Source organism: Malus domestica, chromosome 15 (genome assembly GCF_042453785.1).
Source record: "Malus domestica chromosome 15, GDT2T_hap1".
Lineage (NCBI taxonomy): Eukaryota > Viridiplantae > Streptophyta > Magnoliopsida > Rosales > Rosaceae > Malus > Malus domestica.
The window spans coordinates 2,107,555-2,133,730 of NC_091675.1; the positions used below are offsets into that span (position 1 = coordinate 2,107,555).

At 40.3% G+C, this 26,176-nt stretch overlaps 4 protein-coding genes across 4 annotated transcripts; 3 read left to right on the forward strand and 1 right to left on the reverse strand.

Moving 5' to 3' along the window:
• Window positions 1–1,619: 1,619 nt before the first annotated feature.
• Window positions 1,620–10,711, forward strand: LOC103440449 (exocyst complex component SEC3A). The gene is made up of 25 exons (XM_008379139.4): window positions 1,620–1,938; window positions 3,057–3,127; window positions 3,232–3,312; window positions 3,470–3,537; window positions 3,631–3,733; window positions 4,048–4,193; window positions 4,735–4,852; window positions 5,364–5,468; window positions 6,002–6,103; window positions 6,206–6,343; window positions 6,512–6,640; window positions 6,738–6,818; window positions 6,930–7,004; window positions 7,361–7,525; window positions 7,629–7,770; window positions 7,905–7,969; window positions 8,147–8,317; window positions 8,408–8,487; window positions 8,572–8,653; window positions 8,967–9,064; window positions 9,149–9,257; window positions 9,719–9,787; window positions 10,049–10,114; window positions 10,192–10,281; window positions 10,372–10,711. The coding sequence occupies exons 1-25, from the start codon at window positions 1,764–1,766 to the stop codon at window positions 10,480–10,482; spliced, it is 2,640 nt and encodes an 879-aa protein (XP_008377361.1). The 5' UTR covers window positions 1,620–1,763; the 3' UTR covers window positions 10,483–10,711.
• Window positions 10,712–11,173: 462 nt separating this feature from the next.
• On the forward strand, window positions 11,174–13,500 carry LOC103440450 (probable E3 ubiquitin-protein ligase ARI8). Its single transcript, XM_008379140.4, has one exon. The coding sequence runs from the start codon at window positions 11,773–11,775 to the stop codon at window positions 13,339–13,341; it is 1,569 nt and encodes a 522-aa protein (XP_008377362.1). The 5' UTR covers window positions 11,174–11,772; the 3' UTR covers window positions 13,342–13,500.
• Window positions 13,501–14,866: 1,366 nt separating this feature from the next.
• Window positions 14,867–17,365, forward strand: LOC139192345 (probable E3 ubiquitin-protein ligase ARI8). The gene is made up of 3 exons (XM_070814305.1): window positions 14,867–15,047; window positions 15,589–16,173; window positions 17,016–17,365. The coding sequence occupies exons 1-3, from the start codon at window positions 14,867–14,869 to the stop codon at window positions 17,363–17,365; spliced, it is 1,116 nt and encodes a 371-aa protein (XP_070670406.1).
• Window positions 17,366–17,838: 473 nt separating this feature from the next.
• On the reverse strand, window positions 17,839–19,596 carry LOC103440452 (uncharacterized). Its single transcript, XM_070814418.1, has 5 exons — window positions 19,084–19,596; window positions 18,893–18,970; window positions 18,683–18,782; window positions 18,462–18,595; window positions 17,839–18,364 (listed from the first exon to the last, which is right to left on the reverse strand). Exons 1-5 carry the CDS (start codon window positions 19,438–19,440, stop codon window positions 18,125–18,127), a joined length of 909 nt encoding a protein of 302 aa, XP_070670519.1. The 5' UTR covers window positions 19,441–19,596; the 3' UTR covers window positions 17,839–18,124.
• Between the last annotated feature and the right edge of the window lie 6,580 nt (window positions 19,597–26,176).

The window sequence follows — 26,176 nt, forward strand, 5'->3', positions numbered from 1 at the left end:
TTTGTTGTTAGGTTAGGTTAGGTTAGGTTAGGTTAGGTTAGAGGGATGTAGCTCAAAATGGTAGAGCACTCAGAGCTTGTAATTTGTAAAAGTTACATGGTGTACCTGAGAAGATCAAGGTTCGAATCCTTGCGTCCCTGCATTGCTCTTTGTTGCATGAACAAGTGATGTGGAACTTGTAGTGTGTATAATGCATCTGTTTGTGTTCTGCAAGACTAAGAAGTGCCTCACTGTTTCAGCATTCTGTGCAAACGGGAGAGAGAGCTAAAGCTTGTGTCTTGGGGCCGTTGGGGGAAGAAAAGGATTGGCATCCCAGGCACACTGAAAGCATGATGGCCTTGGAGGAAGGAAACATCAACGTCAAGTATGAAGAAGTAAACTGGTGCTGCTCTTAAGCAAAATCTAGACTGGTTTTCTTAGTTTCTGTAATGCTCACTTTTGCCAGTTTTTGTACATATGAGTGTTCTCTTTCGGTTTATTATTTTGGGCTTCCAAGAAGTTGTACACGCTTTACTTTCTTCAGTAACAATTTGATCCAAATCGGTAATTGCGCAAACATGTTGGCCCAAATATTTTCTGGCTACTCACGGCGGCAGCAGTTAGGGATTCAGTTTTGGATAGGGAGAATAAGTTGATGAGAATCAAAACATTAATATCAGCAATTGACAAAAAGGAAAACTCCCCATATGTAGGAAATGGGGAATATCGGTGGGGAAGGGGATCGTTTGAAAATGCTTTTAAAACGTTTATGGTGAAATCAATTTTCGATTTAAGTGTTTTTTTGGAAGAAGTTTTAGCTTTGTACTAAAAATTGGTTTCAAAATATTTTCACCAAAGACAATTTAATCATTTTAAAAAGTACTTCTAAACGAACTCATTATCATTAAGTATGATTTAATGGTATTCTTTTATATCTGTAAGTGAAATGTAATAGTTTGAAATATTTTGAATGACAAGTTGAATGAATATGTTTTTTTACGTTGCATCATTATTTCAAAGAAAAGAGAATTTAGCTTATCACTTTGTGTTTATGATTTCTTGGTGGTTCCTTAACCTTCAATCATTTTGTAACTTCCCACATCGATCAGGGGTGTGGATATCTATACCTTATATGTATATTCTCATCTCTACTTAGCACGAGATTTTTTTGGACCTCACTGGCTTCAGGTTCCGTAGGAACTCCGAAGTTAAACGAGTTCACACGAAAGTAATCTCATGATGGGTGATCTAATGAGAAGTTCTCGTGTGAGTTCCTAGAAACAAAACTATGAGGACGTGGTCGGGATCTAAAACGGACAATATCGTGCTATCGCGGAGTCGAGCCCAGAATATGATGGGATGTGACACATTCAGTCCAAAGTTCAAATTGAATCAGATTCCATTTATGCGAAGTAAGGGGATAATTTGGCTGTAACTAAAAAGTAAGGGCTTCGACCAATTAAAAAAAAAAAAATATATATATATATATATAAGGGCTTTTTGGTAAAAAAATAAATAGTAGGGGCTTTAACGTGCCGACACATTTATTATTACCGTTTGACGTTCGACCCGTACCCGACGCATTTCGGGTCCTCTTAGTCCAAACTCGAAACTTCCGTACACCCAGCAGACCCAGCAAAGGTTGTGCAGTGCCAACTTGTACTTTCGCATTTTCGTCTCGCACCTTCTTATTTTATTTGTATTTATCCGGCAGTCTTTTATTTTACCATTAAATTACAGCAGAGTCCGATTGAGATCCACCCAGTGCAGCACCACCACCGGCGATGGCGAAATCGAGCGCAGACGACCAGGAGCTGCGGCGGGCCTGCGAGGCCGCCATCGAAAGCACCAAGCAGAGCGTCGTTGTGTCCATCCGCGTGGCCAAGAGCCGTGGGATCTGGGGCAAGACCCACAAGCTCGGCCGCGACATGGCCAAACCTAGGGTTCTCGCACTTTCCGGTACGCAGTTGAATTCTATTTTCGTCCCTGTACTTTCAATCGATTAAACCGTATGCGCTGTGGAAAATTGCAAGGGAAATTAAGCTTTTGTAAAGATTCACACTGCAGACTTCGTTTTCACTTGTCTAATTGTTAGAATCTTTTCTTTTCACTCTTTTGGATTGATTATAATGTCTCCAGATTGCGAAAGATAATCGGAATGGGGTTGAATGGATGGTAATGTATTTAGGTGCTTAGACTAGGGTTTAGGGTCTCCAGATTGCGAAAGATAATCGGAATGGGGTTGAATGGATGGTAATGTATTTAGGTGCTTATACTAGGGTTTAGGGTCTCCAGATTGCGAAAGATAATCGGAATGGGGTTGAATGGATGTTAATGTATTTGGGTGCTTAGAGTGGACAATTTCAAGAAATATAACTTTTGACTGATGTGTTTTATTCACAAGATTGTATGCATTGGTCAATCTTACAGGGAAGATAATAAATTTTTGAACTTGCCGAGTCATTTATCTGCTTTAAGGATGTAGCTAGAACTAGGTTTTACTACGATAATGTTGCAAATCAGCACGGTGGGTTGTCGGACGAAGACTTCAAAGCATTGTCTTAGTGCATATTTTAAGGGTTGGAAGATAACTTTAGTTACTTCTCGCAGAATCATTAAACAGGACTGTACAAGGCATGCCGAGCATTAGATGGTGCAGTAATGATTTTTATCAGTGAGGTTGATTCGAGAATTGTGAGCTGACTTGTAGGTGTTCTAGGGGTTAGTCTACATTTTTTTTCTTCTCTTACTACACTTTTAATAACTCGAATTTTGCCACTAATGTATCACTATGATAATGGATAATAGATGGTGAATAATGGATAATGGATAGTGGATACTACTACACTTTTCTTCTCTTACTACACTATCTGATTGTTCTAAAATGTGACAGCCATTCAATATCACATGAGGGGAAATTAAAAGACTCGTCTTTCCTAGCTTAGGTCATGGCCTGTATATGTGTGCATAACTACAAATTCCCACTCTAGTATAAATATTCAGGCAGATGCAGATCACTGTGGGCACCTTAGTCGTACTTAATTTGTGTTGGTGACCACCCTTTGTTGTTTGTGCAGTAAAAACCAAAGGCCAGAGGACTCAAGCCTTTCTCCGAGTCTTAAAATATTCTACTGGAGGAGTCCTTGAGGTGAAGTCCTTAACAGATATGTCTTATTTTGTGCTGTAAAGTTGGGCTTAATTAGGGACTGGGATTATGATTTTCAATTACTCAGAAATTTTCTTTTACTGCAGCCTGCAAAGTTATACAAACTAAAGCATCTTTCAAAGGTGGAGGTTTTAACAAACGACCCTAGTGGGTGTACTTTTACTCTGGTAGGTAGTGCTCCATCTTCCATGTGTCTATGCTCTATATACATGCTGGGAATTTGTGCAAAGAAATAGGGTTCGGTCAATTAAGAAAAACAAGAAACAATGTTTGAGAAAAGTTTCAGTCCCATCCTCCATTTTAGTCTGACTGAATTTCTTGTAGGGTTTTGATAATCTTAGGAGTCAAAGTGTTGCTCCTCCTCAATGGACCATGCGAAATATTGATGACAGGTATGCCATGGAGAACACCTATTTGGATGTTATCCTCCAGTAAACAAATTGATAAGATTCTGATAATTGGTTTTCTTTTTCTTTTCTGTGTAGGAACCGGCTTTTACTTTGTATTTTAAACATATGCAAAGATGCACTGGGTCATCTTCCTAAAGTTGTTGGTATAGATGTGGTGGAGATGGCTCTTTGGGCTAAGGTGCATATGATGAATTTATACACCTGTATTGGTTTTTATGTACAGATTGGATTGCATGATATTTGTAATTGAAGATTTCACTTCCTTTGGAATCACTAATCATGGTTACAACTTTATGATGATAATTTTCTGTCAATGTGAATTTCTTTTTTTTTTCTTTTTGTTTTATTTTATGTCACTACGTAGAATTATTAGTACATACACTTCTCCTAGTTTTGGCTTCATGCTGTTGAAACTCTATTTATTAGTTGTTAGTTTGTTAAATTATTATTTGCAGTTAATTTTTGCCCAACTTTTTGTAAACAATGATTTAGGAAAATACACCGGCAGTCACTAGTCAAGTAAAGGAGCAAATGGGACCTGCTGCATCAACAGTAACTGAAAGTGACTTGAAAGTAACTGTTGAAAAAGAACTTGTCTCCCAAGCTGAGGAAGAGGACATGGAGGCACTTTTGGGAACGTATGTACCATATCCTTATTTCTGATGTTACAAAGAAAATGTTTGTGCTTCGTTTCATTGTCCTTTTTGGGATATTGGTACCATAAGATTTTAATTGAAGTGATGCCTGTTTGCAAAAGTAGAATTATTTGATTGTTTTGAAGATCTTCTGTAATTTCTTTTATCAGAAAACATAGCTATATACTATATTTTCCTTTGTTTGAGGTGGTCTCCCTATACAAAGGTCTTATGTCATTTCCTGATTAGAAATTAGACTGATAGACAAAACCTTGGTTTAGTACGTGCTTAGTTCATGATACCTTCTGCATTGATGCCTGCCAAGAGTTCAATGACCAACTGGGGAATCCTAAATTGTCCCACCCTAGTCGATTACGGCTTTCTGTTTTTGAATGTTATCTATTGGTTGGGTTTGACAACTTCCAAATGGCAGGCATCAAATGCCATGTATTTATAGGGTGCTCTTAGTCACTCCTTAGTTGAATTACGTTGGAAATATCTTGATATAGTTATGAATTCTTTTGATTGTGGGTGTGTTATGCAGTTATGTCATGGGTATTGGTGAAGCAGAAGCATTTTCTGAAAGGTTGAAGAGGGAGCTTCTGGCTTTGGAAGCAGCAAATGTGCATGCCATTTTGGAAAGTGAACCTTTGATAGACGAGGTGACTATTGCTATTCAGTTTTGTTGAATACGATGAAGTTTGCTGCATTTCTTCTTTTTTATGTTTTTAAGTTAATGTCCTTTATGTTCTTTGTTTGTTGCTTGGTTTCACTCTTCCCAAACAAAGTCAAGATTTTCAATCTTCATTTTTTACCTCTCAATATCACTACGGTCAAAGTCTATTGTCTTGTCACCCATGTTACTGTATGATATAAATGGCGCTCGACAGGTCTAAGGATGCTAGTTATTGATTTTTAGCATGGATGTTTTTGCATTCATCTTCTGACCTTGTCCTGTTTACATTCTTCAACTTGCTTTTGCATAAAATGTGTTGCTATTTTACTCTTAGAAACTTTATTCATCTGTTTCAGTTACTTGCATACATTGCTTTAACATTGTCAATGTGAGATTGCTGTGCATGCTACTTTTACCTGCTTCTAGGACATTGATTGGTGGTTGTCTATTTCTTTGAAGATATGTGTTATTTATATATTCCATTATGGGCCTTGTAGGTATTGCAAGGGCTTGAGGCAGCAACGAATTGTGTCGATGACATGGACGAATGGTTAGGAATCTTTAATGTGAAACTCAGACACATGAGAGAAGACATTGAATCGGTAGGGACTCTAGCTACCTTTTAAGTTTTTAGATTTTCCTCTTTTATGGACTACAGTATTATTTCCAATGCAGTTCAGGGGAAAATTTTCTTTTTTTTTAAAATTTTTTTTTCATCTTATTCTTATGAATAATGGAACAAACATACTGTCTAAGTCGACGAATTTAGCCATGTACATCTAGTCAAAGCTTCCATTTGCTTGCTTATGGCATTGTATGTAAAAATATTAACGATAATTTCTGTGGTGATTTTAGTTTCCTTTACCCCCTTATACTTTTACCATATTACATCCAATATAAAGTTGTTTAATTTAATTTTTTTTCCCAAGAAACTTTCTGATGGTATTTTGTTTAGTCTTGTTGATTAAAAGTGTATTGATGCTAGTTCTGAGTTCGTTTCAATTTCCTCACGGTTCTGACTAATAAATGGTTGTTCTGTATGCCATGACATAACATAGTTTTATGATACTAGTGCTGGATGTATAAATGTTTTTTATGTGAATACCTGTTAACTTTTTTCTGTTGCAATGTCCAGATAGAAACCCGCAATAACAAGTTGGAGATGCAATCTGTAAATAATAGGGCACTCATTTATGAACTCGATAAGCTCCTTCTAGGTTTGCGTGTTCCTTCTCAGGTATGTTTTCCATCTGTTTAGCTGTGAGAGATAACTGGTTAGTTTTAACTTTGGCAACTTGTTTAGGCGTACTGTCTTTCTAATGGCGTTTCATTTGTGTAGTATGCAGCATGCTTGACAGGAGGTTCATTCGATGAAGCACGTATGCTTCAAAACATAGAAGCATGTGAGTGGTTGGCTGGTGCTTTACGCAGTCTTGAAGTACCTAACTTGGATCCCATCTATGCAAATATGCGGGCTGTATGCATTCTGCCCTTCACATTTGTTTCATTTTTTTTCAACAATTTGTGGCCAGATGTATGAACTTTAGAGTTCCCTCTCATTACTGAGGTGCTAGATTGATAGCTGTTTTGATTTTTGATATTGGAAACCCCATTGTGTTTATAGTTGTAATTGAAATTCTTAAAGGTTAAAGAGAAGCGAGCAGAACTTGAAAAATTGAAATCTACATTTGTCAGAAGAGCTTCTGAGTTCTTGCGAAATTACTTTGCTAGTTTGGTGGATTTTATGATAAGCGACAAGAGCTACTTTTCTCAGGTGGACTTATCGTACTTGGGCTTTTATAAATATAATCAAAATTGTTCATTTCCGGTGTACAAGTCTTAATGCTCACTATTGTGCTTGTTTTAAATAGCGGGGGCAGCTGAAAAGGCCTGATCATGCTGATCTACGGTACAAATGCAGAACGTATGCTCGCCTTCTGCAACATTTGAAGGTCAAATTTTAGCTTAATTGCATTAACTATTAGGATTTTTGTTGTTTCTACTTGTGCATATGTACCGGTGTGTTTTTCCCTAAGTTTATTCTCCCCGCTTTGCATTTTCAGAGTCTTGATAACAATTGCATGGGCACTTTGAGGAAGGCATATTGTAGCTCCCTCAACTTGCTTCTTCGTCGTGAGGTGAGAATCACAACCTTATATTCTATTCTAACATATATATGTGTTAGAAATGTATTATTTGGTTGCTGCTTTTATCAGTTATCTTTAATTTTGTCTCATATGAAAAACCTTCTCATGAGCAACCAGATTTTGGTTTTCCATCTGATCACCAGACTTTCTGATAAGATTGTGATATGGTTTGGTCGTTCAATGTAGAATAAACTTGTAATAATTTAAACTAAAATGGTGGTGTATTCAACATTGCATCAATAACCTAATCAAATAATTCTTGTTCTCGAAATAAACTTTTGTAATCCTCAGACAGTTAAGTAGTTTGATCAGTTTGAAAGTTTGAGTATATAATTTGATACCTACAGGCTCGTGAATTTGCAAATGAGCTTCGTGCTAGTACAAAGGCATCAAGAAATCCAACCGTCTGGCTTGAAGGGTCTGGTCAAAATGCGAATGCTGCAGACACTTCTACTGTTTCTGAAGCTTATTCCAAGATGCTTACAATTTTTATCCCACTCCTTGTAGATGAGGTTAAAATGGAGTTATATAATGGTTTCTTTAATCTACATAACTCATATTTACATAATGCATATCTCCGTATTAAATGTCTATTTTGCAATGGCTCAATTGCAGAGTTCTTTCTTTGCGCACTTTATGTGCTTTGAAGTTCCAGCACTTGTTCCTCCAGGGGGTACTGCTAATGGAGATAAATATGATGACACCAATGACGATGATTTGGGAATCATGGACATTGATGACAATGACAGCAAAGCTGGTAATTTACACTACCATGCTGTAATTCCCTATGTACTTTTGATCATATTTTACACTGTCTGCAATGGGATGTTTCTGCTTCTCTCTCTCTCTCTCTCTCTCTCTCGCATTTTATATGATTGTCTAATTTTGTAGGCAAAAGTTCAGGAGAGCTTGCAGCATTAAATGAATCTCTTCAGGACTTACTTGATGGAATCCAGGTAATGTGCACAACTTGTTGCCTAATTTTTTGCAGCTGCTCGTGAATTTTTTTGCTTGGGCTTCATTTGCACACACCACCAGTTCAACTGTTCTGGTCATGGCTTGTTGCATAGCAGCATGCACTATTTGGTAGTCATTAAAGTTCCTTGTTTTTCACCAATAAATATGGTTTTCAGGAAGACTTCTATGCCGTTGTGGACTGGGCATACAAGATTGATCCCTTACGCTGCATATCAATGCATGGGATTACAGAGCGCTATCTTTCTGGTCAAAAAGCTGATGCAGCAGGTTTTGTACGTCTCTTGCTTGGTGATCTGGAGTCGAGAGTTTCTATGCAGTTCAGTCGCGTAAGTTTGTGTGTTAGTGATTGTGGTCATATATTTTTTAGGTTACGTTCTGAAGATTCTGAACCCATGTAATGTGTATGCTTCTTGCAGTTTGTTGATGAAGCTTGCCACCAGATTGAAAGAAACGAGCGCAACGTTAGACAAGTGGGTGTCTTATCATACATCCCAAGGTGAACTGGCATGTCTTGGCCACATTTACCATCTGTGTAAAACAAAGCAGTTGCTTATGTTTGTTTAACCTCCCTTCTACTTAGATTTGCTACTCTGGCAACACGAATGGAGCAGTACATCCAGGGACAATCTAGGGATTTGGTTGATCAAGCGTACACAAAATTTGTGAGTTTTTTTTCTTCTGAAGATTATTTTATGGTGGTTCAAACTGTATGAGGAAGCTTTCTTAAAATTATGATTCAATCATAATTCATACACCGTGCTAGTATTCGTCCTATGTACTATGCCTTTAAAGCTTATTATTTAGTTATCACAGTTTGATTACTCAAGTTTGAATTCAGAAGGCAACGTTCTTTTTCTTAAACCTTGCAGTCTCTTGGCCGTGTGAAGATAGATGATGATAACATTTGATTGTCTATCAGATGTTTTACCAGAAATGCATCTCCATTTTTCTTACGGTAGATCAATTGTTTGACAGGTTAGCATCATGTTTGCGACTTTGGAGAAAATTGCACAAACAGAGCCAAAGTATTCTGATCTTTTTCTATTAGAGAACTATGCTGCGTTTCAGAATAGGTATCCTTATGTTTCCTTTCTACTATGATCATTGATCAATGCTTTCTTTTTTCGTGTGACTTCACTTTTGAAGTTTGCTTGCAGTTTGTATGACCTAGCAAATGTTGTGCCCACCTTGGCCAAATTTTATCACCAGGCAAGTGAAGCTTATGAACAAGCTTGCACACGCCATATCAGCATGATCATATACAATGTAAGTTATCCCAATGCTGTATATGATTTTTTTCTTCCCACCCTATCCCCTGTTCCTTTTAGAATCATGTTCATATACACTGCAGTTTTCTCAAGGGCAGATCTAGCTTTAGGATATTATATGATAAATGGTAAAAATAGGATAAAGGCAGATCTATCTTTTAGCTATTTCTCTTTTCATATTGAAAAGGGGAGGGGTGAATAAACATGTCCAGGTGAACTAACAGTACAGTAGAAACTACTGGTAGAAAAACCGTCTGAACAGACAATATAGAACCTGTATGAAACATAATGTTCCAGGTGAAAGCTAAACAGTTATGTTCATAGGAACACTGAAGTTTTCACCAAGGCATGTAGCCTGTGAAGAATCAGCCATTTTAGCATAGATTTCTTGCTTAAGCCTGACATACAGTTTGGACACATTTTTGGTTAAATATGCCCTCATATGTTTTCTTTTCGCAGCAATTTGAACGGCTTTTCCAGTTTGCTCGAAGAATAGAGGATTTGATGTATACAATCGCACCAGAAGAGGTTAGTGTGTTGGTATCTCAATTATCCATATCTGATCTAACTGGGAAAAATGAAACCTCTGTTAATTACGTCATATTCCTGGTTAATTTGAAACTATATCCAGTGATTTGCACATTGATATACTCCATGAAGAGTATCTTTGCCCCATCCTGAGAATGAACTGTGATAATGTAGTTGCCCGAATGATTTATGTGGAGTTATTTATCTTCGAAGTCTTAATTTTCTGAATGTAATGGCTGATAACAGTTTCCTTCATTGCAGATCCCCTTCCAGCTAGGGTTGTCAAAGATGGATCTGCGGAAGGTGATAAAATCAAGTTTATCCGGGGTGAGTTGATTTACCCATCCGAAATTTTCATCTGTGAATGTTCGTTTCTAACACTATCGTGGATTTTCCTGGTACAGCTTGACAAGTCCATCGCTGGAATGTACAAGAAGTTGCAGAAAAACATGACTTCAGAAGAACTGCTGCCTTCTTTATGGGATAAATGCAAGGTACGTAACAATAGTTTCTTCTTCGTAAGCATGAAGAGTTTGTTCGCCTTCGCATTGAAAATATCTGATGGATGTCATGGATTTTGACAGAAGGAGTTCCTTGACAAGTATGAAGGTTTTGCGCAACTCGTCGCCAAGATTTACCCGACAGAGACCATTCTTAGCGTAACAGAAATGAGAGACCTTTTGGCTTCCATGTAAAGTGAGAGTTTGTATTGTATATCTTGATAGCCTCTATTGAGGGATGTATTTAGCTTGCCGTAATCTTTTCCGTCCATTCTTTCTGTTTCATTTTCCGTAAACGTTGTCCTGTAATTTGATTTATTAAAAAATGTAGATTTTTCGAGTGTGTCCTGTCGATGTTGATGAAAAAACATATGTAACATTGTCACCCCAGATGTTCTGTTGCTATATTTTTCTGTTCCCACGATTTGTCGTCCCAGTGTGCCGGTTTTTTTATTTTAGATGATTTCAAGGAGAATATTAATCACCATTTCAAGTGTCTTGCAAGAAGCTTCTGCAGCAGATAAAATGACATGGAAGTAGGTTGGATAATGGTTTTTCGGAAGAGCTTTTGTATGTGCGGTAAGAAAATGTTATTAGCCATTTCGAAGCTGACTTACCATTTATTGTGGCATGCTCTAAAATATCGACATTATTCCGATATTTTTATCGAAATTTTTGTGTTTTTGGGCTACCGATATTTCCGATATCATCGATATTTTAGACCTTGATAGGAACTCTATGTGATACCAAGTCATTCATGTATCTTACCATGCAATGTATGAAGTGTAAAATATTGTATTAATTCATTATATATAAATGATTATGGTGTGTTTAAACTTCTTTCATTAATTACTACATATTTTCTACACTCACAATGTTTGCCAGCTCGCTATATAATCAATTTAAATCAGTTAAATCCATCATGCAATGCATTTCCTTCCAATTTTTTTTTTGTGATAAACTAATAGATAATTAACTAAATAAACATCCTGTAAAGTTTCAATAAAAATTTTCAAGTTTTTCTTACAATTTCCATGGTTTTTATTCAATTTTTATCGATATCGATAATATCTCGATATTTCCATTGAAATTTTCGTATTTTTGGACTACCGATATTTCCGATATCATCGATATTTTATACCTTGTACGGCGTAAAGCATAGCTAGAACGGATTTTCGTGACTTCTTTTTAATGAAAGGATTAGTTGTTTTCACATATGCTTGTTTACTTATCCAAAACGGTAATTTTTATGTCATACAAGTTGCTCTCCTCCGTCCGTTGAAAGAAGGTGTCGTATAAGCAAATGAAAAACCGAGAAGAAAGCGCATATACGGATATACATTGCACTTTTATAAAAGTCAGTCGTCACTCGTCAATGGCCCGGTCAACCCGCAAGTTCGTTGCACCATCCTCCAAACTGTCTCGTTCCATGGAATTATTGGTGCTTATCTTCCAGTTCTTGCCCTTACCTCCAACTCCCCCATCATGGATTCTACTCACCACTCCAACAGCTTCCTCAGAGACGATCAAACGGCGTCGCAACAGCTTCACTACACAATCTTGAAACAAGCAGACATCAGCCAGCGCCAACTCCATGAAATCACAGAGGTCTGCTCGACACTTTGCGTGTCCAGAGCCGCCGCGATCATCTTACTCCGACACTGTAATTGGAACACCAGTAAGTTGTTTGACAAGTGGTTTGAGGAGGAAGACGAGGTTCAAAAAAGATTAGGCTTGTTTAAGAAAACAAAAACAAGCCCACTTGTTCGAACCTCGTCTTCTGATGTTTGTTCGTTTACTTGTGAAATTTGCTTTGAAACATTTGTTGGTGGTGATCGTGGAATTAGCTCCAATTTTTGTAGCCATTTTTATTGTGGAGGATGTTGGGGAGGGTATGTCAGTAAGTCAATTAACAATGACGGTCTTGGATGCTTGTCGCTGAAATGTCCGCATCCGAGTTGTGGTGCTGCTGTCGGGGAAGATATGATCTTTCTGTTGGCGGACATTGACTCCGATAAGGGTAAGTTTTCGCGGTACCTTGTGAGGTCTTACATTGAAGAGAGTTATCGGAAGACGAAGATAAAATGGTGCCCTGCTCCTGGTTGTGATAATGCTGTAGATTTTGTTGGTGGCAATAAGACTAATTATGATGTTTCCTGCCTTTGTTCGTATATATTTTGTTGGAATTGTTCCGAAGAAGCTCACAGTCCGGTGAAATGTGAAACTGTGGCCAAGTGGATGTCGAAGAACAAGAATGAGTCCGAAAATATGAATTGGATTCTTGTCAACACCAAGCCTTGTCCACAGTGCAAGCGACCCATCGAAAAAAACCAAGGATGTAACCACATGAGATGCAGGGCACCCTGCAGGTTCGATTTCTGCTGGATATGCCTTGGAGAGTGGAGCCGTAGCCATTTGTGTAATTCTTACCCGGAGGAAGTGAAGAGCAATGCGAGTGAGAAAAGGAAAGAGATGGCAAAGATGTCTTTAGACAGATACGTCCACTATTACGAGCGTTGGATAGCCAACCATGATTCCAAGCAAAAAGCTCTCCAAGATTTTCGGCTTGTGCAAGCTGTCCATCTGAACAAACTTGATAAGAAGTATCGCCAAACCAATCCGATTCTCAGTTTTGTAACCGAGGCATGGCAAGAGATAATCCAGTGCCGGCGGGTGCTGCAATGGAGCTACGCATACGGGTTCTACATCCCTGAAAATGAGGATGGTAAGAGGCGGTTTTTTGAGTACTTGCAAGGCGAGGCAGAGTGCGGGTTGGAAAAGTTCCATCGATGTGCAGAAGTGGAACTAGAAGAGCATGTCAACGCAGATAGATCCATTGAAGATTTCATCAAATTTCGGGCTAGGGTAGTCCAACTGACCGTTGTGGTTAGGAATTACTTCAAGAACTTGGTGCGAGCTATGGAAAATGACCTTTCGGAGATAAGATCGTATGGGGATTATTGGTCTTGTGATCTCTGCACCTATGTCAATGACAGTTCTGCTACCATGTGTGTTATGTGTTCTTCAGAGTCTCCATTGCCTGCTGAATTTTAATCAAAGAAGATGAACTCTTTGATTATGTGCTACTTTAAGCTTCGTGTTGTTCTCTGAATCTACAAAAACTGAGAATAAATGCTAAATCCAATACTTTTGGTTTTGTTTACTGTATATACAACGATATATTTATACGAAGGGGTGAGGGATTTTGGCTTAGCCGCACAAGTATGAACAACAACAATTCTTATCAATCTTCTCTCATGATGAATCCCACATTGATGAACGATAGGCAAACAATCAATCTTCAAAGCAAAAAGCAATCGAGGATTTACATAACGTGCAAAGCGTACAGATCACGAAACTTGCCGGCACACAATGCCAGTCAAGATTGTATGCTCAGGTTCATTATAGATGTGTGGGCACGGACCGTTGAGTGTAGGCAGGTATTGTGATGGACTTATGCGTACGGCTACTTCATCCCCGAAAATGGGCGTTTGAAGGTGCGGTTGTTCGAGCATTCGCAAGGCCACGCAGAGTTTGGTCTGGAGAGGCTTGACAAATGTGCAGAGAGCGAACTGCAGCATTTTCTTGTCTCGGATGGAGAGGCTTCACATGAAGAAGAAAGTACACGAAGCCATCGGTCAGAGTCAGGAAACCGATATAAAGATCGCTATCAGATGAATTGGTCATCAGAAATCCGAATGACGAATAACCGTATGAACTTGGTCCGGATGTGTACACTTTTGTAGAAAGCCGATCGAGTCTAGACTCTAGAGTGAGTATTTACCCTTTTGTATATAAACAAGTCAAGCTACTTCAGGTGATCGGCTAGGAAGCTCGTCTCTTAACTGGAACGAGAAGAACTAACACGAGGCATGTCACACCCCGGATTCAGGATCGGTGGGACGAGAAGAACTAACACAGAGTTTCACAAGGCATGCACTATTTTGTTTTGACAAGGCTACAATATGCCGTAACTACAAATTTACAAATTAAATGTTAAAAATCTCACCAAATTAGAACAAATTATGTACAAATTGATGTGTCCTAGGACTAACAATGCGCGTGGAGGCCAGGGGGTTGAATTTTTCATCAGTCAAGAGAGAGAGCTGTGGCCCGTGGGTGTAGGATGGAAACCGAGTCACCGGAGGTTCTTTTACAAAAGGATGGAAAGCAGCCCCCTTCCCTCCTCCTTTCCAAGATCCCAAATCGGAGTGACCACCTCCTCCTCCTAAACCCCGCCGAACCCTACTTGACGACTCCCCCACCCCCACCGCGAAAAAAAAAACCCCTAATTCAATAAGAAATAAATCTTGTATGGGTTAATCTAACATCTAATCTAATAAAATCTATGGTTTGAAAAAAATAAAAATAAAAATAAACCCTAATTAGATTTCTTTTAAAAAAAGTTATTTTTTAATTAGGACTTTTAAGTTAATTTGTTTTACCGAAAAAGAAAAGAAAAAAAGGCATAAGTCTTACTTGTTTGACCAGAGTTCCAGTCCAATTCATCCAATGATTATGAAGTTAACCTAGCCCTATACCCTAAACCCTAATCCCTTTTTCTGTTTTATCAGAATGGATGGATTACAGCGACCAAAGTGTTTATGATGACGAAGACACTGGCTTTGTTGAAGAAGACGAAGATGACGACAATGAGGCAGCCAATGAATTTGGTAATGTCCAAGAAGACAACATCGACACAGATGATCAGCCGAAGCAAAATAACTCTCTTTTGAAAGAAGACGACGTTTGGCAACAACGTCAGGAGGAGGATATTGCTGGGGCTTAAAAAGACTTCATTACTTTGGAGATGTTTATCTCACAAAGAAGAATGTAACGCATTTGAATTGATAGACAAGAGAAAAAGAACAATCAGAGTGTTACACAAAATTTTTTATTCTCACACAAATGTACAAGAAAAAACACTCAAACACTCTCACACTTCTTAGCTCTTCCTCACTTCTTGCTCTCTTACTTACTCTCACTTCTTGTTTCTTTGTTACACAACACCACACACCTATTTATAGGTGGTGTTCACCGACTATCCTTGTTACCACCGACTTGAGCATTGCAGCAATGACCACATGATTTGCTGCCTCTAGATCTTTCTTTAGCTTGGATATTTTAGGTGATAACCGACTGAAATTGCTGGAATTTTCCAGCTATATTACCGACATAGATTTTCTAGCATTTGCACACATTGGCTTTGAGTTGGATCACTTGTCTTGGGCCGAAGACAAGATTAACGCTTAACAGATATCACAAGTATCTCTACTGTTCTTTTGATAACAAAATCTGCAGCCTCCATCCTTCTCCCTCAGTTCAACTGGAGCATTAGTAGACTCAACGACGAGTGGTTCGCTAATGAAGATGAAACCCGAGAAAAGGTAGGGTTGTTGAGGAAGCCTGTGGTTCAGTTCAATGCTGCAGATTTAATCACTTGTAAAATATGTTTTGATGAATTTTCGTATGGATGCGGGAGTGTTTTGTCTGCTGTTTGTGGTCATCCATATTGTCGAGAATGCTGGACACGTTACGTTAGCACAGCGATCAATGACGGTCCTCCATGTTTGCTGACGAGATGTCCCGAACCATCCTGCAAAGCAGCAGTTGGTCCGGATTTAATTGGTGTGGTTACAGCCAAAGAAGATCATGAGAGGTATAAGCACTTCCTTTTAAGATCTTACATCGAAGGTCATAGGAAGATCAAGTGGTGTCCTGCTCCGAATTGTCAGTACGCTGTGCAATTTAATGCTGATGGTTCAGGAAACTATGATGTTTCGTGCCTTTGCTCGAACAGTTTCTGCTGGAACTGCACTGTGGAGATTCATCGTCCCGTGGACTGTGCGACGGCGGGGAAGTGGACTGCGAAGAACAAGGATGAACGTCACAACGCAAAATGGATACTTGTGAACACCAAGCCTTGTCCCAAATGCAAAGGACCGATAAATAAAGACGGAGGGTGTAATGTTATGAGATGCAGTGTTTGTTGTTGAAATGTAATCTTGTTTTGGCCTAAAGATAATGGATCCAGCCCATGCACAAAGAAAGATCCATGTACATGCTAGAGAATTCTAGCAAAGTTCAAGTTGGTGGAAGAGTCTAGAAGAATTGTGAGGATTCCACCAACATACAAGATTAGTGTAGATAATTCTAGCATAGGAAGGTAGTGGAATTGTCTAGATATATCTAGTATGATGTTTCCATGCTTCTCCAAGGTTCCATCCATGCCTATAAAAGGAGAAGGCATCCACACCATTTGAAACAACCAAGAGAGCAAGTAGTGAGAAGTGAGAAGAAGCAACAAAGCTTCTAAGAGTGTTTGAGTGTTTCCTCTTGTACTAAGTTTGAGAGTGAATAAAAATCTTGTGTAATACATTGAGTGTTCTTTCTTTCTCTTGCCTATCAATTCCGCTGCATTACATTTTTCTTTGTGAGATAAACGTTTCCAAAGTAGTGAAGTCTTTTTAAGCCCCAACATTTGTAGGTTCCAATTTTGCTGGTTATGTCTCTGCGAATTCAAAAAATGTCATTGCCACAGTTATAACCGTGGTAATTTTGTGGCTGAAGAGAGGGGAAAGAAAGAGGCAAAGAAATATCTGGAGAAGTACATTTATTACTATGAACGTTGGGCAAACAATATATCTTCAAAGAAAAAAGCTATGGAGGATTTCAATAGGTTGCAAAGTGATGAAATTCAACTATTTCTGAAATACAATGTCAATCAGGTCTTGAGCTCAAGTTCATTATCGAGGCCTGGCAACAGATCATTGAAGCTAGGCAGATACTCCGGTGGAGCTATGCATATGGGTACTATATCCCCGAGGATGAGCTGTTGAAGTTGAAGCTATTTGAGCACTTGCTAGGGCACGCAGTGTTCAGCCTCGAGAGGCTGACAAACGCGACTGCAAATTATTTTGACAAGCTGGTTAGAGCGTTGGAGAGTGGCCTCTCGGAGATAAACCCTAATTATGGGAACTATTGGGCTTGTGATCGTTGTACTTGTACCTACATCAACCAAGGTTCCGCCACCACTTGTGCCGTGTGTGCTGGGAATATGTCTGAGCCTGAGTTCTGAACCTGTTTGTGTTTCAACTCGATGCTTTTCTTACTGTGCCATGCTCTTTGTTTATTTATCAGTATCAATTCTTTAGGTTTTTGGCACATCTGTCGCTAAACTAATTATCACTTATTAGTTACTTGCTGTATGTCGATTGCAAACACAGTAAATATAAGTATTGGCATCACTGTGGTATGACATGTTTTCCCCTTTTGTTCTTGGTTGAATGTTATATTATCAACTCACAAGGTTTCATCAGTTTAAGAGTGTTGTTATCTCCACTCACATTTATTATTTACCGTCTACATTATTATAGTTAAAATATAATTAAAATATAAACGACAAATCAAAAAACAAAATAGAACATGTGAGTGGCATAATAGCTCTCCGAAAACACCATACAAGAGTATTGGACGAAAAAATAAGAAAATAAGTTAATCCAATATATATAGTTGATAAGAACGTACGAAAATAGAATTGAGGCCAACAAGGGAAGATATATATATACATATATTAATGGAAAATCAATAATACATGAATATTTTTCTGACCATCAACCTTATACTTTCATCATGGTTGAATTACAATATCTGTGTCTTCCATTTCTGGCTGAAGTACAATTCTTTTTTCTGTTGCAGAAGTATAATATTTCGATCTAAGTATTGCTACGTATCGGTATATATTGATCAGTACATGCTACAAAAATAATGGGGTTATAAATTAATTAATAAATCAATGCAGTAGTTTGTGGACATCATCATCAGTTAGCTGTATGATCTATCTTCCATGTACACTGGTTGCAGCGGGGCTTGCAGTGGCAGAGAGTCTGGAAAGAAGGAAGATACCAGCAGAGGAAAGAAGCACAGATCCAGCAAAGCAAGCAAGATCGAGCGGCGTAACTAGAGGTATGCTCTTGAACTTTTCCAGCAGTCCCACTTGCAGTATCATTACCACTGCATGCCCTATTTTTGATTTCGCTTGCGAAACTGATTGCATGTTAACCCATGCTGGAGGTGCCTGAAATGTTTATAAATTACGTGAATTAGAAATGATGTCTATGTTGGTACAAATATTAGAAGATATTTACATCATGTAAAAAGTGACTGAAAGGTACCTTCATGTAGAAGAGACCAAACAAGTTTGAGTCGGAAAACCGCGGTCCTCTTTCTTTCGCGGCCTTTGACCCGACGAACATGGCATACAACCCAACTGCGAAAATAAGCATGGCGGTTCCTACCAGGAACATATCTGTAAATTACAAGAATTAATCATAGTCAAATATAATTAGGCATAATTAGGATGAATATCACATGTAGATGTGGGTGCTTTACTTACCAATGGCTTCAATAAGAAGATGCACCATATGGCCTTGATCCGTCTTGTGTGACAAGGCATGGAAATACTGGAAATATGACTCTAGAACAATAAAGCAACCCTGCATTCATATAAACGTTGAACATAAGCACGTGTTGATTATGCTAAACTAGTTTTGATGTTCGATTCCCTTCAATGTAATCAAATAAAAAGGGAAAATGGAAATTTCACCTCTACAAAGCACAGTACTGAACCGAGTAAAGATCCCGCAACTGCAAGTAATGTAAAGAATCGACAGTCTATTATCCCCTGCACAAATGAAGTATGTATAACTAACTCATTCAAAATTTTTACCCTAGATCACCACATAAAATTAAACAACTTTTGACAAATGAAAACATGCATGTAACGGACGTATTTACCCTTTCAATGAACATCTGGACTTGCTGTCTCAAAGACTTTGGTCTGAGAGCCGTTCTCAGTAGAATGGGCAAAGCACGGTTGGCCCTTCCGACCAGGGAAGCCAATTCTACGAGTAATCCTCCCCGATTCTCGACTTGTGGTTCTGCCAACGTGGTTGCCGACGCCTTCACAGCTACTGCATGCATTTGCTTCCTCTCGTGACTATCATTATCGTTCCTAGTAAGTCCCTTCTCTCCGTTTATTCTTCTGCCCTTGCTCAAACACTTCAGGGCCGTTGATGGCGGAGAAGATGAAGAAGAAGAGGAGGAATGAAAAGTCATTGGCTTAAACGTGCGCATTAATCTAGTGGCTGCCATTGCTCCCTTTGATAACACCACTGAAACTTTCTGGTTGGTTTTGGTGGGGTTTATATATAAGTTTGTAGCTAGTGTGGTTCGTGGTGTGAAGGAAAACAGAAGATTCGTGGCATCTTAGCTGGTCTTTGTCTTTGCATGGAGTAACCATTTCGCTTTTTGCCTATTACTTGGCCAGGTTGGTTTTGAACTTTGAATTCTTCCCCAACAATTTGGACGTACCAAAACCAGTCAAAGACTATAATGTAATGGCTCACCGTCGGCAAGTGCTCTGCGTGTGGGCACCACTCCGATTCGAGGGGACCGGACACGTGTGGACCATGTTTCGTGGGATAATTTTCTCGCTGGGAATTTAGGAACGAGGATATTTTCTCCCTCGACGGCTTGTGGAACTTGGAAATTTGGAATTAGAAGGCACGATGCAAGTCGGATGGAAATTTTCTCGTGTTTCATATTCCATTTGCTTGTGTTGTGGGTTTCGACTTGTGCTTTTGGGCTTTCGGCTTTCGGCTTTTGGTGGATGGAACAGTAGGCGGACCATGCGCGCAAAAAGACGAAGCAAAAGCAACGGAAAGAAAGAGGTTACGTGGAAAGTCTCAGCGCCACATGAAACAGACAGCCAGAAAATTACCCGTCTGCGGCTCTGCCTTCAGAACATTCTGAAAATTACCGGCGGTAAATCTTTTATAACGTTACCTGGAGCTTAAGGCCCGAGCACAAGTAAAAGTTGCGAATACGACTCTCACCTCAATGCATTCCATGACATGCCGCCCAGTGCCATACGGAACATAAGAAAATCACAACAGATGCATTTGCAGTTGTGGAAACACAAAAAGGAACCAGAAATAAGGCGGAGACGCCGGAGAGGGGAACAGCGCAGACAAGCAAGCAAACCATGCATAGCCCGAAAGAAGCATGCCAGTTGCCTATAAGCCAAGACTTACATCATTTGGACTAAAACTACACAATAAACACTATTCACTGTTGTAACAACAAAAGCAGGAAATCAAATACGAGATAAACCAGAGTCACCAAAGTTAACGTCCAAAATTACTCAAATCCAATCATAGGAGAATCTCTAAAAATTTATTAATGTAAGCTTTAATTGAAGTACAAAACTTTGTTTCAGAACTTGGTAAACGTTACCGTTGCTCAATAGCCTTTATTCCCCCGAATCCTAGCCCTCATGTCAACCCGCCCTCTTTTGCAATTGAAATACTTTTCCATCAGACCAATACATTCGCTTGATATTAATGGACTCTTTTCCCCAGCGCACTCCCTATAAGACCGCTTCTCAACCTTAATGCAGTCACACTCACTTAGACACTTGACCAATTCCGTTGCTTGAACCTGCAATCGACTTAGATTGAACCTCATCTTCTTTCAACAACAACAACAACAAAGCCTTTTCCCACTAAGTGGGGTCGGCTATATGAATCCTAGAACGCCATTGCGCTCGGTTTTTTGTCATGTCCTCCGTTAGATCCAAGTACTCTAAGCCTTTTCTTAGAGTCTCTTCCAAAGTTTTCCTAGGTCTTCCTCTACCCCTTCGGCCCTGAACCTCTGTCCCGTAGTCACATCTTCGAACCGGAGCGTCAGTCGGCCTTCTTTGCACATGTCCAAATCACCGGAACCGAATTTCTCTCATCTTTCCTTCAATTTCGGCTACTCCTACTTTACCTCGGATATCCTCATTCTCAATCTTATCCTTTCTCGTGTGCCCACACATCCCACGAAGCATCCTCATCTCTGCTACACCCATTTTGTGTACGTGTTGATGTTTCACCGCCCAACATTCCCTTGAGCTTCAGTGGCCTACGACGGTCACACAACATGCTGGATGCACTCTTACACTTCATCCATCCAGCTCGTATTCTATGGTTGAGATCTCCATCTAATTCTCCGTTCTCTTGTAAGATAGATCCTAGGTAGCGAAAACGGTCGCTTTTTGTGATCTTCGCTAAATTGCTCCGGTCATTAGTGTGGATAAGTATATAAATGGATAGAGATAGGAAAGCAAACACAAGATGTACGTGGTTCACCCAGATTGGCTACGTCCACGGAATAGAAGAGTTCTCATTAATTGTGAAGGGTTTACACAAGTACATAGGTTCAAGCTCTCCTTTAGTGAGTACAAGTGAATGATTTAGTACAAATGACATTAGAGTACAAATGACATTAGGAAATATTGTGGGAGAATGATCTCGTAATCACGAAACTTCTAAGTATCGGAGTGTGGTATCATCTTGACTTGCCTTATCTGTCTCATAGGTAGATGTGGCAGCTTCTCTGGAAGTACTCTTCCTCCATCCAGGGGTGGTATCTTTAACTGGTGGAGATGCACAAGGTAATGTATCAATTTCACTTGAAGCTTACTTGTAGTTTCAGGCTTGGTCAAGCGCGATACAAACCATGTAGTAGGAGTCCCCCAAGTCGCCGAGCTAGGGGATTTGCTGAAAGAGGTGACAGACAAGGTAAGCAATCAGAGCTCCGGCTGATTGTTCACCTTCTCCCCATCTTGCAGCACCATGAAGGATAAAGAGAAGAAAAATGAGAAGAGATGATATGGGATACTTTTGCTTTTGAAGAAGTAACTTTCCACAGGCTTATTCTTGAACTGAGCTGGAGGGTTTTCTGGTTTCCTCCAGAGTATAAGGCCGACTGAAGAATTTGAGGGTCAAAACAAGTTCATCAAATCTAGAGTACGTTCGACCCTGCTGATATGGGATACTTTTGCTTTTGACAGAGTAATGGATGGATCGGCACGTGTGCTGTTACGCTTGTCTCCACATGCTTCCTTGTATCCTTCGCACTTGCCCTATCTGTTCCTCAAGCAGATGCGGTATCTTCCCTGGCAACATAAGATGTTGAAGATGAGTACTCGAGAGCAATGCCAGGTAAGTAATCAGGTAAGGGGTTCCAGGCTGTCAGTTCCTGGCTGGGAGCTTGATTTCAAGTGCTGACTGATTGCTCTCTTTCTCCTTGTCTTGCAGGTAAAAACAAGGCCAAAGGAAAAGACAGGGAAAAAGCATGATATGGGATACTCTTGCTTTTAACCCTGATGATATGAGATATTCTTGCTCTAGTATAGCTTGTTTGCAGAGGTATTATCGGGGGGAAAGAAAGCTGAATATTTCGAAAGGCTTCGTTGGGAGTGCCCTCTCAGATATGAGGAAGGGTTGAGCATTTTTGCAGGTCTGCCTGTCCGTTGGGGATGGAGGTCGACATATATAGGAGTCTCCCTAACAACAAGTAGTAATGCTATTCCTTTACCCTGCTTGGTCATAGCACGGTAGTGGGAGCTGCCAGCTTCACATGTTTTAACTCTGTCAGAGCACTTTGAAAAAGTGGTATGTGGTATCTGGCTCTCGAGATTCGGAGAACGATGCTTCTTCGATTTTTGAGAAAGCAATCCTGGTGGGGGTCTGGCTCTCGAGATTCGGGGAGCAGTGTCTCTTCGATTTTTGAGAAAGTAATCATGTTGGGAGTCTGGCTCTCGAGATTCGGAAGGCGCCTCTTCGATTTTGGAGTAAGCAATCTTGTTGGAAGTGTTTTCTCGGATGTGAGTAAAGGTTGGGCATGTTTGCTAGTCTACCTTGCCACGAAGCACGGAGGTTGACACACAGGGACTTTCCAATTATCCAGCAGTGGTACTGTTCCTTTACCCTTGTGGGTAATAATATGGTAGCTAGACCTTCAAAATTTATGTGTCTAAACTTTGTTAGTGCTGTTTCTTTGCTATTCTTTTACCTTTCTTGGTCAGAGCGATGTAGTGGGAGCTGCAAGCTTCACGTGCTCAACTTTGGCAGAGACTTTGACAAAGTTATCTGTGGTACCCATGAGCTATTGTTGCGTGTGGGAAGTGGGTGATTGAACAGTAAGATTCATGTGCTTTCTACTTCACCAGAAGTCTTCGACAGAATGCCCATAATTTCCGCAAAGCTGAGTGTGCGTGTGACAGGTGCTGACAAGGCTAGAAAAGAAGGTGCCTCTTCGATTTCTGAGATCGGCCCTCGTGGTCTCTGAGCAACCCAGCTTTTGAGAAAGCGAGCGCCTCTTCGATTGATTCGGAGAACGATGCCTCTTCGATTTTTGAGAAAGCAATCATGCTGGGGGTCTGGCTCTCGAGATTCGGGGAGCAGTGTCTCTTCGATTTTTGAGAAAGTAATCATGTTGGGAGTCTGGCTCTCAAGATTCGGAGGGCGGTGCCTCTTCGATTTTGGAACAAGAAACTTGTTGGGAGTGTTTTCTCGAATGTGAGTAAAGGTTGGGCATGTTTGCTAGTCTACCTTGCCACGAAGCACAGAGGTTGACACACAGGGACTTTCCAATTATCCAGCAATGGTACTGTTCCTTTACCCTCTCTTCGATTTTTGAGAAAGTAGTCATGTTGGGAGTCTGGCTCTCGAGATTCGGAGGACGGTGCCTCTTCAATTTTGGAGCAAGCAATCTTATTGGGAGTGTTTTCTCGAACGTGAGTAAAGGTTGGGCATGTTTGCTAGTCTACCTTGCCACGAGGCACAGAGGTTGACACACAGGGACTTTCCAATTATCCAACAGTGGTACTGTTCCTTTACCCTTGTGGGTAATAATATGGTAGCTAGACCTTCAAAATTTATGGGTTTAAACTTTGTTAGTGCTGTTTCTTTGCTATTCTTTTACCCTTCTTGGTCAGAGCGATGTAGTGGGAGCTGCAAGCTTCACGTGCTCAACTTTGGCAGAGAACTTTGGCAAAGTTATCTGTGGTACCCATGAGCTATTGCTGCGTGTGGAAAGTGGGTGATTGGACAGTAAGATTCATGTGTTTTCTACTTCCCCAGAAGTCTTCGACAGAATACCCATAATTTCCGCAAAGCTGAGTGTGCGTGTGACAGGTGCTGACAAGGCTGGAAAAGTAGGTGCCTCTTCGATTTCTGAGATCGGCCCTCGTGGTCTCTGAGGAGCCAAGCTTTTGAGGAAGCGAGCGCCTCTTCGATTTCTGAGATCGGCTTTCGTGGTCTTTGAGCAGCCCAACTTTTGAGAAAGCAAACACCTCTTCAATTTATGAGATCAATCCTCGTGGTCTCTAAGCAGCCCAGTTTTTGAGAAAGCAAACGCCTCTTCGATTTCTGAGCAGGCGCCTCTTCGATGTCTGAAGCTCCGTCGAGTGCAGCTTTTTATAGGGGCTGGCATTAAGTTCCAAAGCACACTTGAATCTCCACCAGTAGAAGCTCCATTCTTGCACTTCTAAGATCTTGATTTGTCCGACCTCTTCTCTCTTCAATACCTTTGAAAATGTCTGGCCCCTCCGACCGTCGTTTTGACTTGAACCTTGTTGAAGAGGCAGCCCCGCCTTCTCCAGACAACATATGGCGCCCATCCTTCGTCTCCCCTACTGGTCCTCTTACCATTGGGGATTCCGTGATGAAGAATGATATGACCGCTGCGGTGGTGGCCAGGAACCTTCTCACTCCCAAAGATAACAGACTACTTTCCAAACGGTCTGATGAGTTAGCTGTTAAGGATTCACTGGCTCTCAGTGTTCAGTGTGCAGGTTCCGTGTCTAATATGGCCCAACGCCTATTTGCTCGAACCCGCCAAGTTGAATCATTGGCGGCCGAAGTGATGAGTCTCAAACAGGAGATTAGAGGGCTCAAGCATGAGAATAAACAGTTGCACCGGCTCGCACATGACTATGCTACAAACATGAAGAGGAAGCTTGACCAGATGAAGGAAACTGATGGTCAGGTTTTACTTGATCATCAGAGATTTGTGGGTTTGTTCCAAAGGCATTTATTGCCTTCGTCTTCTGGGGCTGTACCGCGCAATGAAGCTCCAAATGATCAACCTCTGATGCCTCCTCCTTCTAGGGTTCTGTCCAGTACTGAGGCTCCGAATGATCCCCCTCCGATGCCTTCTCTTTCTGGGGCTCTACCGACTGCTGAGACTTCTCCTAAGCAACCTTTGTGAAGGCTCCATCTTGTTTGTTTATTTTGACTCATGTATATGTACATATTTGTAGCTTATCGGGGATATCAATAAATAAGTTTTTCTTCATTTCAACGTATTGTGTTAAATACACCAAAGTCTTCTTCGCTAAGTTCTTTGAATTTTCTTTTGTTGAAGCTTGTATGTTGAAGCTTTCTGAGTGGAGCATGTAGGTTGGGGTAGTGTTCCCTTAATTTTTCGAGTGAGGAAAACTTCTCGGTTGGAGACTTGGAAAATCCAAGTCACTGAGTGGGATCGGCTATATGAATCTTAGAACGCCATTGTGCTCGGTCCTGTGTCATGTCCTTCATTAGATCCAAGTACTCTAAGTCTTTTCTTAGAGTCTCTTCCAAAGTTTTCCTAGGTCTTCCTCTACCCCATCGGCCCTGAACCTCTGTCCCATAGTCGCATCTTCTAATCGGAGCGTCAGTAGGCCTTCTTTGCACATGTCCAAACCACCGTAACCGATTTTCTCTCATCTTTCCTTCAATTTCGGCTACTCCTACTTTACCCCGGATATCCTCATTCTTAATCTTATCCTTTCTCGTGTGCCCACACATCCAACGAAGCATCCTCATCTCCGCTACACCCATTTTGTGTACGTGTTGATGCTTCACCGCCCAACATTCTGTGCCATACAGCATCGCCGGCCTTATTGCCGTCCTATAAAATTTTCCCTTGAGCTTCAGTGGCATACGGCGATCACACAACACGCCAGATGCACTCTTCCACTTCATCCATCCAGCTTGTATTCTATGGTTGAGATCTCCAT

Coding starts and splice junctions, on each gene's coding strand:
- LOC103440450 (XM_008379140.4), top strand. CDS start 11,773: ATGGATTCTACTCACCACTCCAACAGCTTCCTCAGAGACGATCAAACG.
- LOC103440449 (XM_008379139.4), top strand. CDS start 1,764: ATGGCGAAATCGAGCGCAGACGACCAGGAGCTGCGGCGGGCCTGCGAG. Junction 5,469..6,001: donor TGAGAGAAGACATTGAATCG/GTAGGGACTCTA, acceptor TGCAATGTCCAG/ATAGAAACCCGCAATAACAA. Junction 6,344..6,511: donor TCTATGCAAATATGCGGGCT/GTATGCATTCTG, acceptor AAATTCTTAAAG/GTTAAAGAGAAGCGAGCAGA.
- LOC139192345 (XM_070814305.1), top strand. CDS start 14,867: ATGGATTACAGCGACCAAAGTGTTTATGATGACGAAGACACTGGCTTT. Junction 15,048..15,588: donor AGACGACGTTTGGCAACAAC/GTCAGGAGGAGG, acceptor CAAAATCTGCAG/CCTCCATCCTTCTCCCTCAG. Junction 16,174..17,015: donor TGCGAAGAACAAGGATGAAC/GTCACAACGCAA, acceptor AATGTCAATCAG/GTCTTGAGCTCAAGTTCATT.
- LOC103440452 (XM_070814418.1), bottom strand. CDS start 19,440: ATGGCAGCCACTAGATTAATGCGCACGTTTAAGCCAATGACTTTTCAT. Junction 18,971..19,083: donor TCCAGATGTTCATTGAAAGG/GTAAATACGTCC, acceptor TCATTTGTGCAG/GGGATAATAGACTGTCGATT. Junction 18,783..18,892: donor CAGTACTGTGCTTTGTAGAG/GTGAAATTTCCA, acceptor ATATGAATGCAG/GGTTGCTTTATTGTTCTAGA.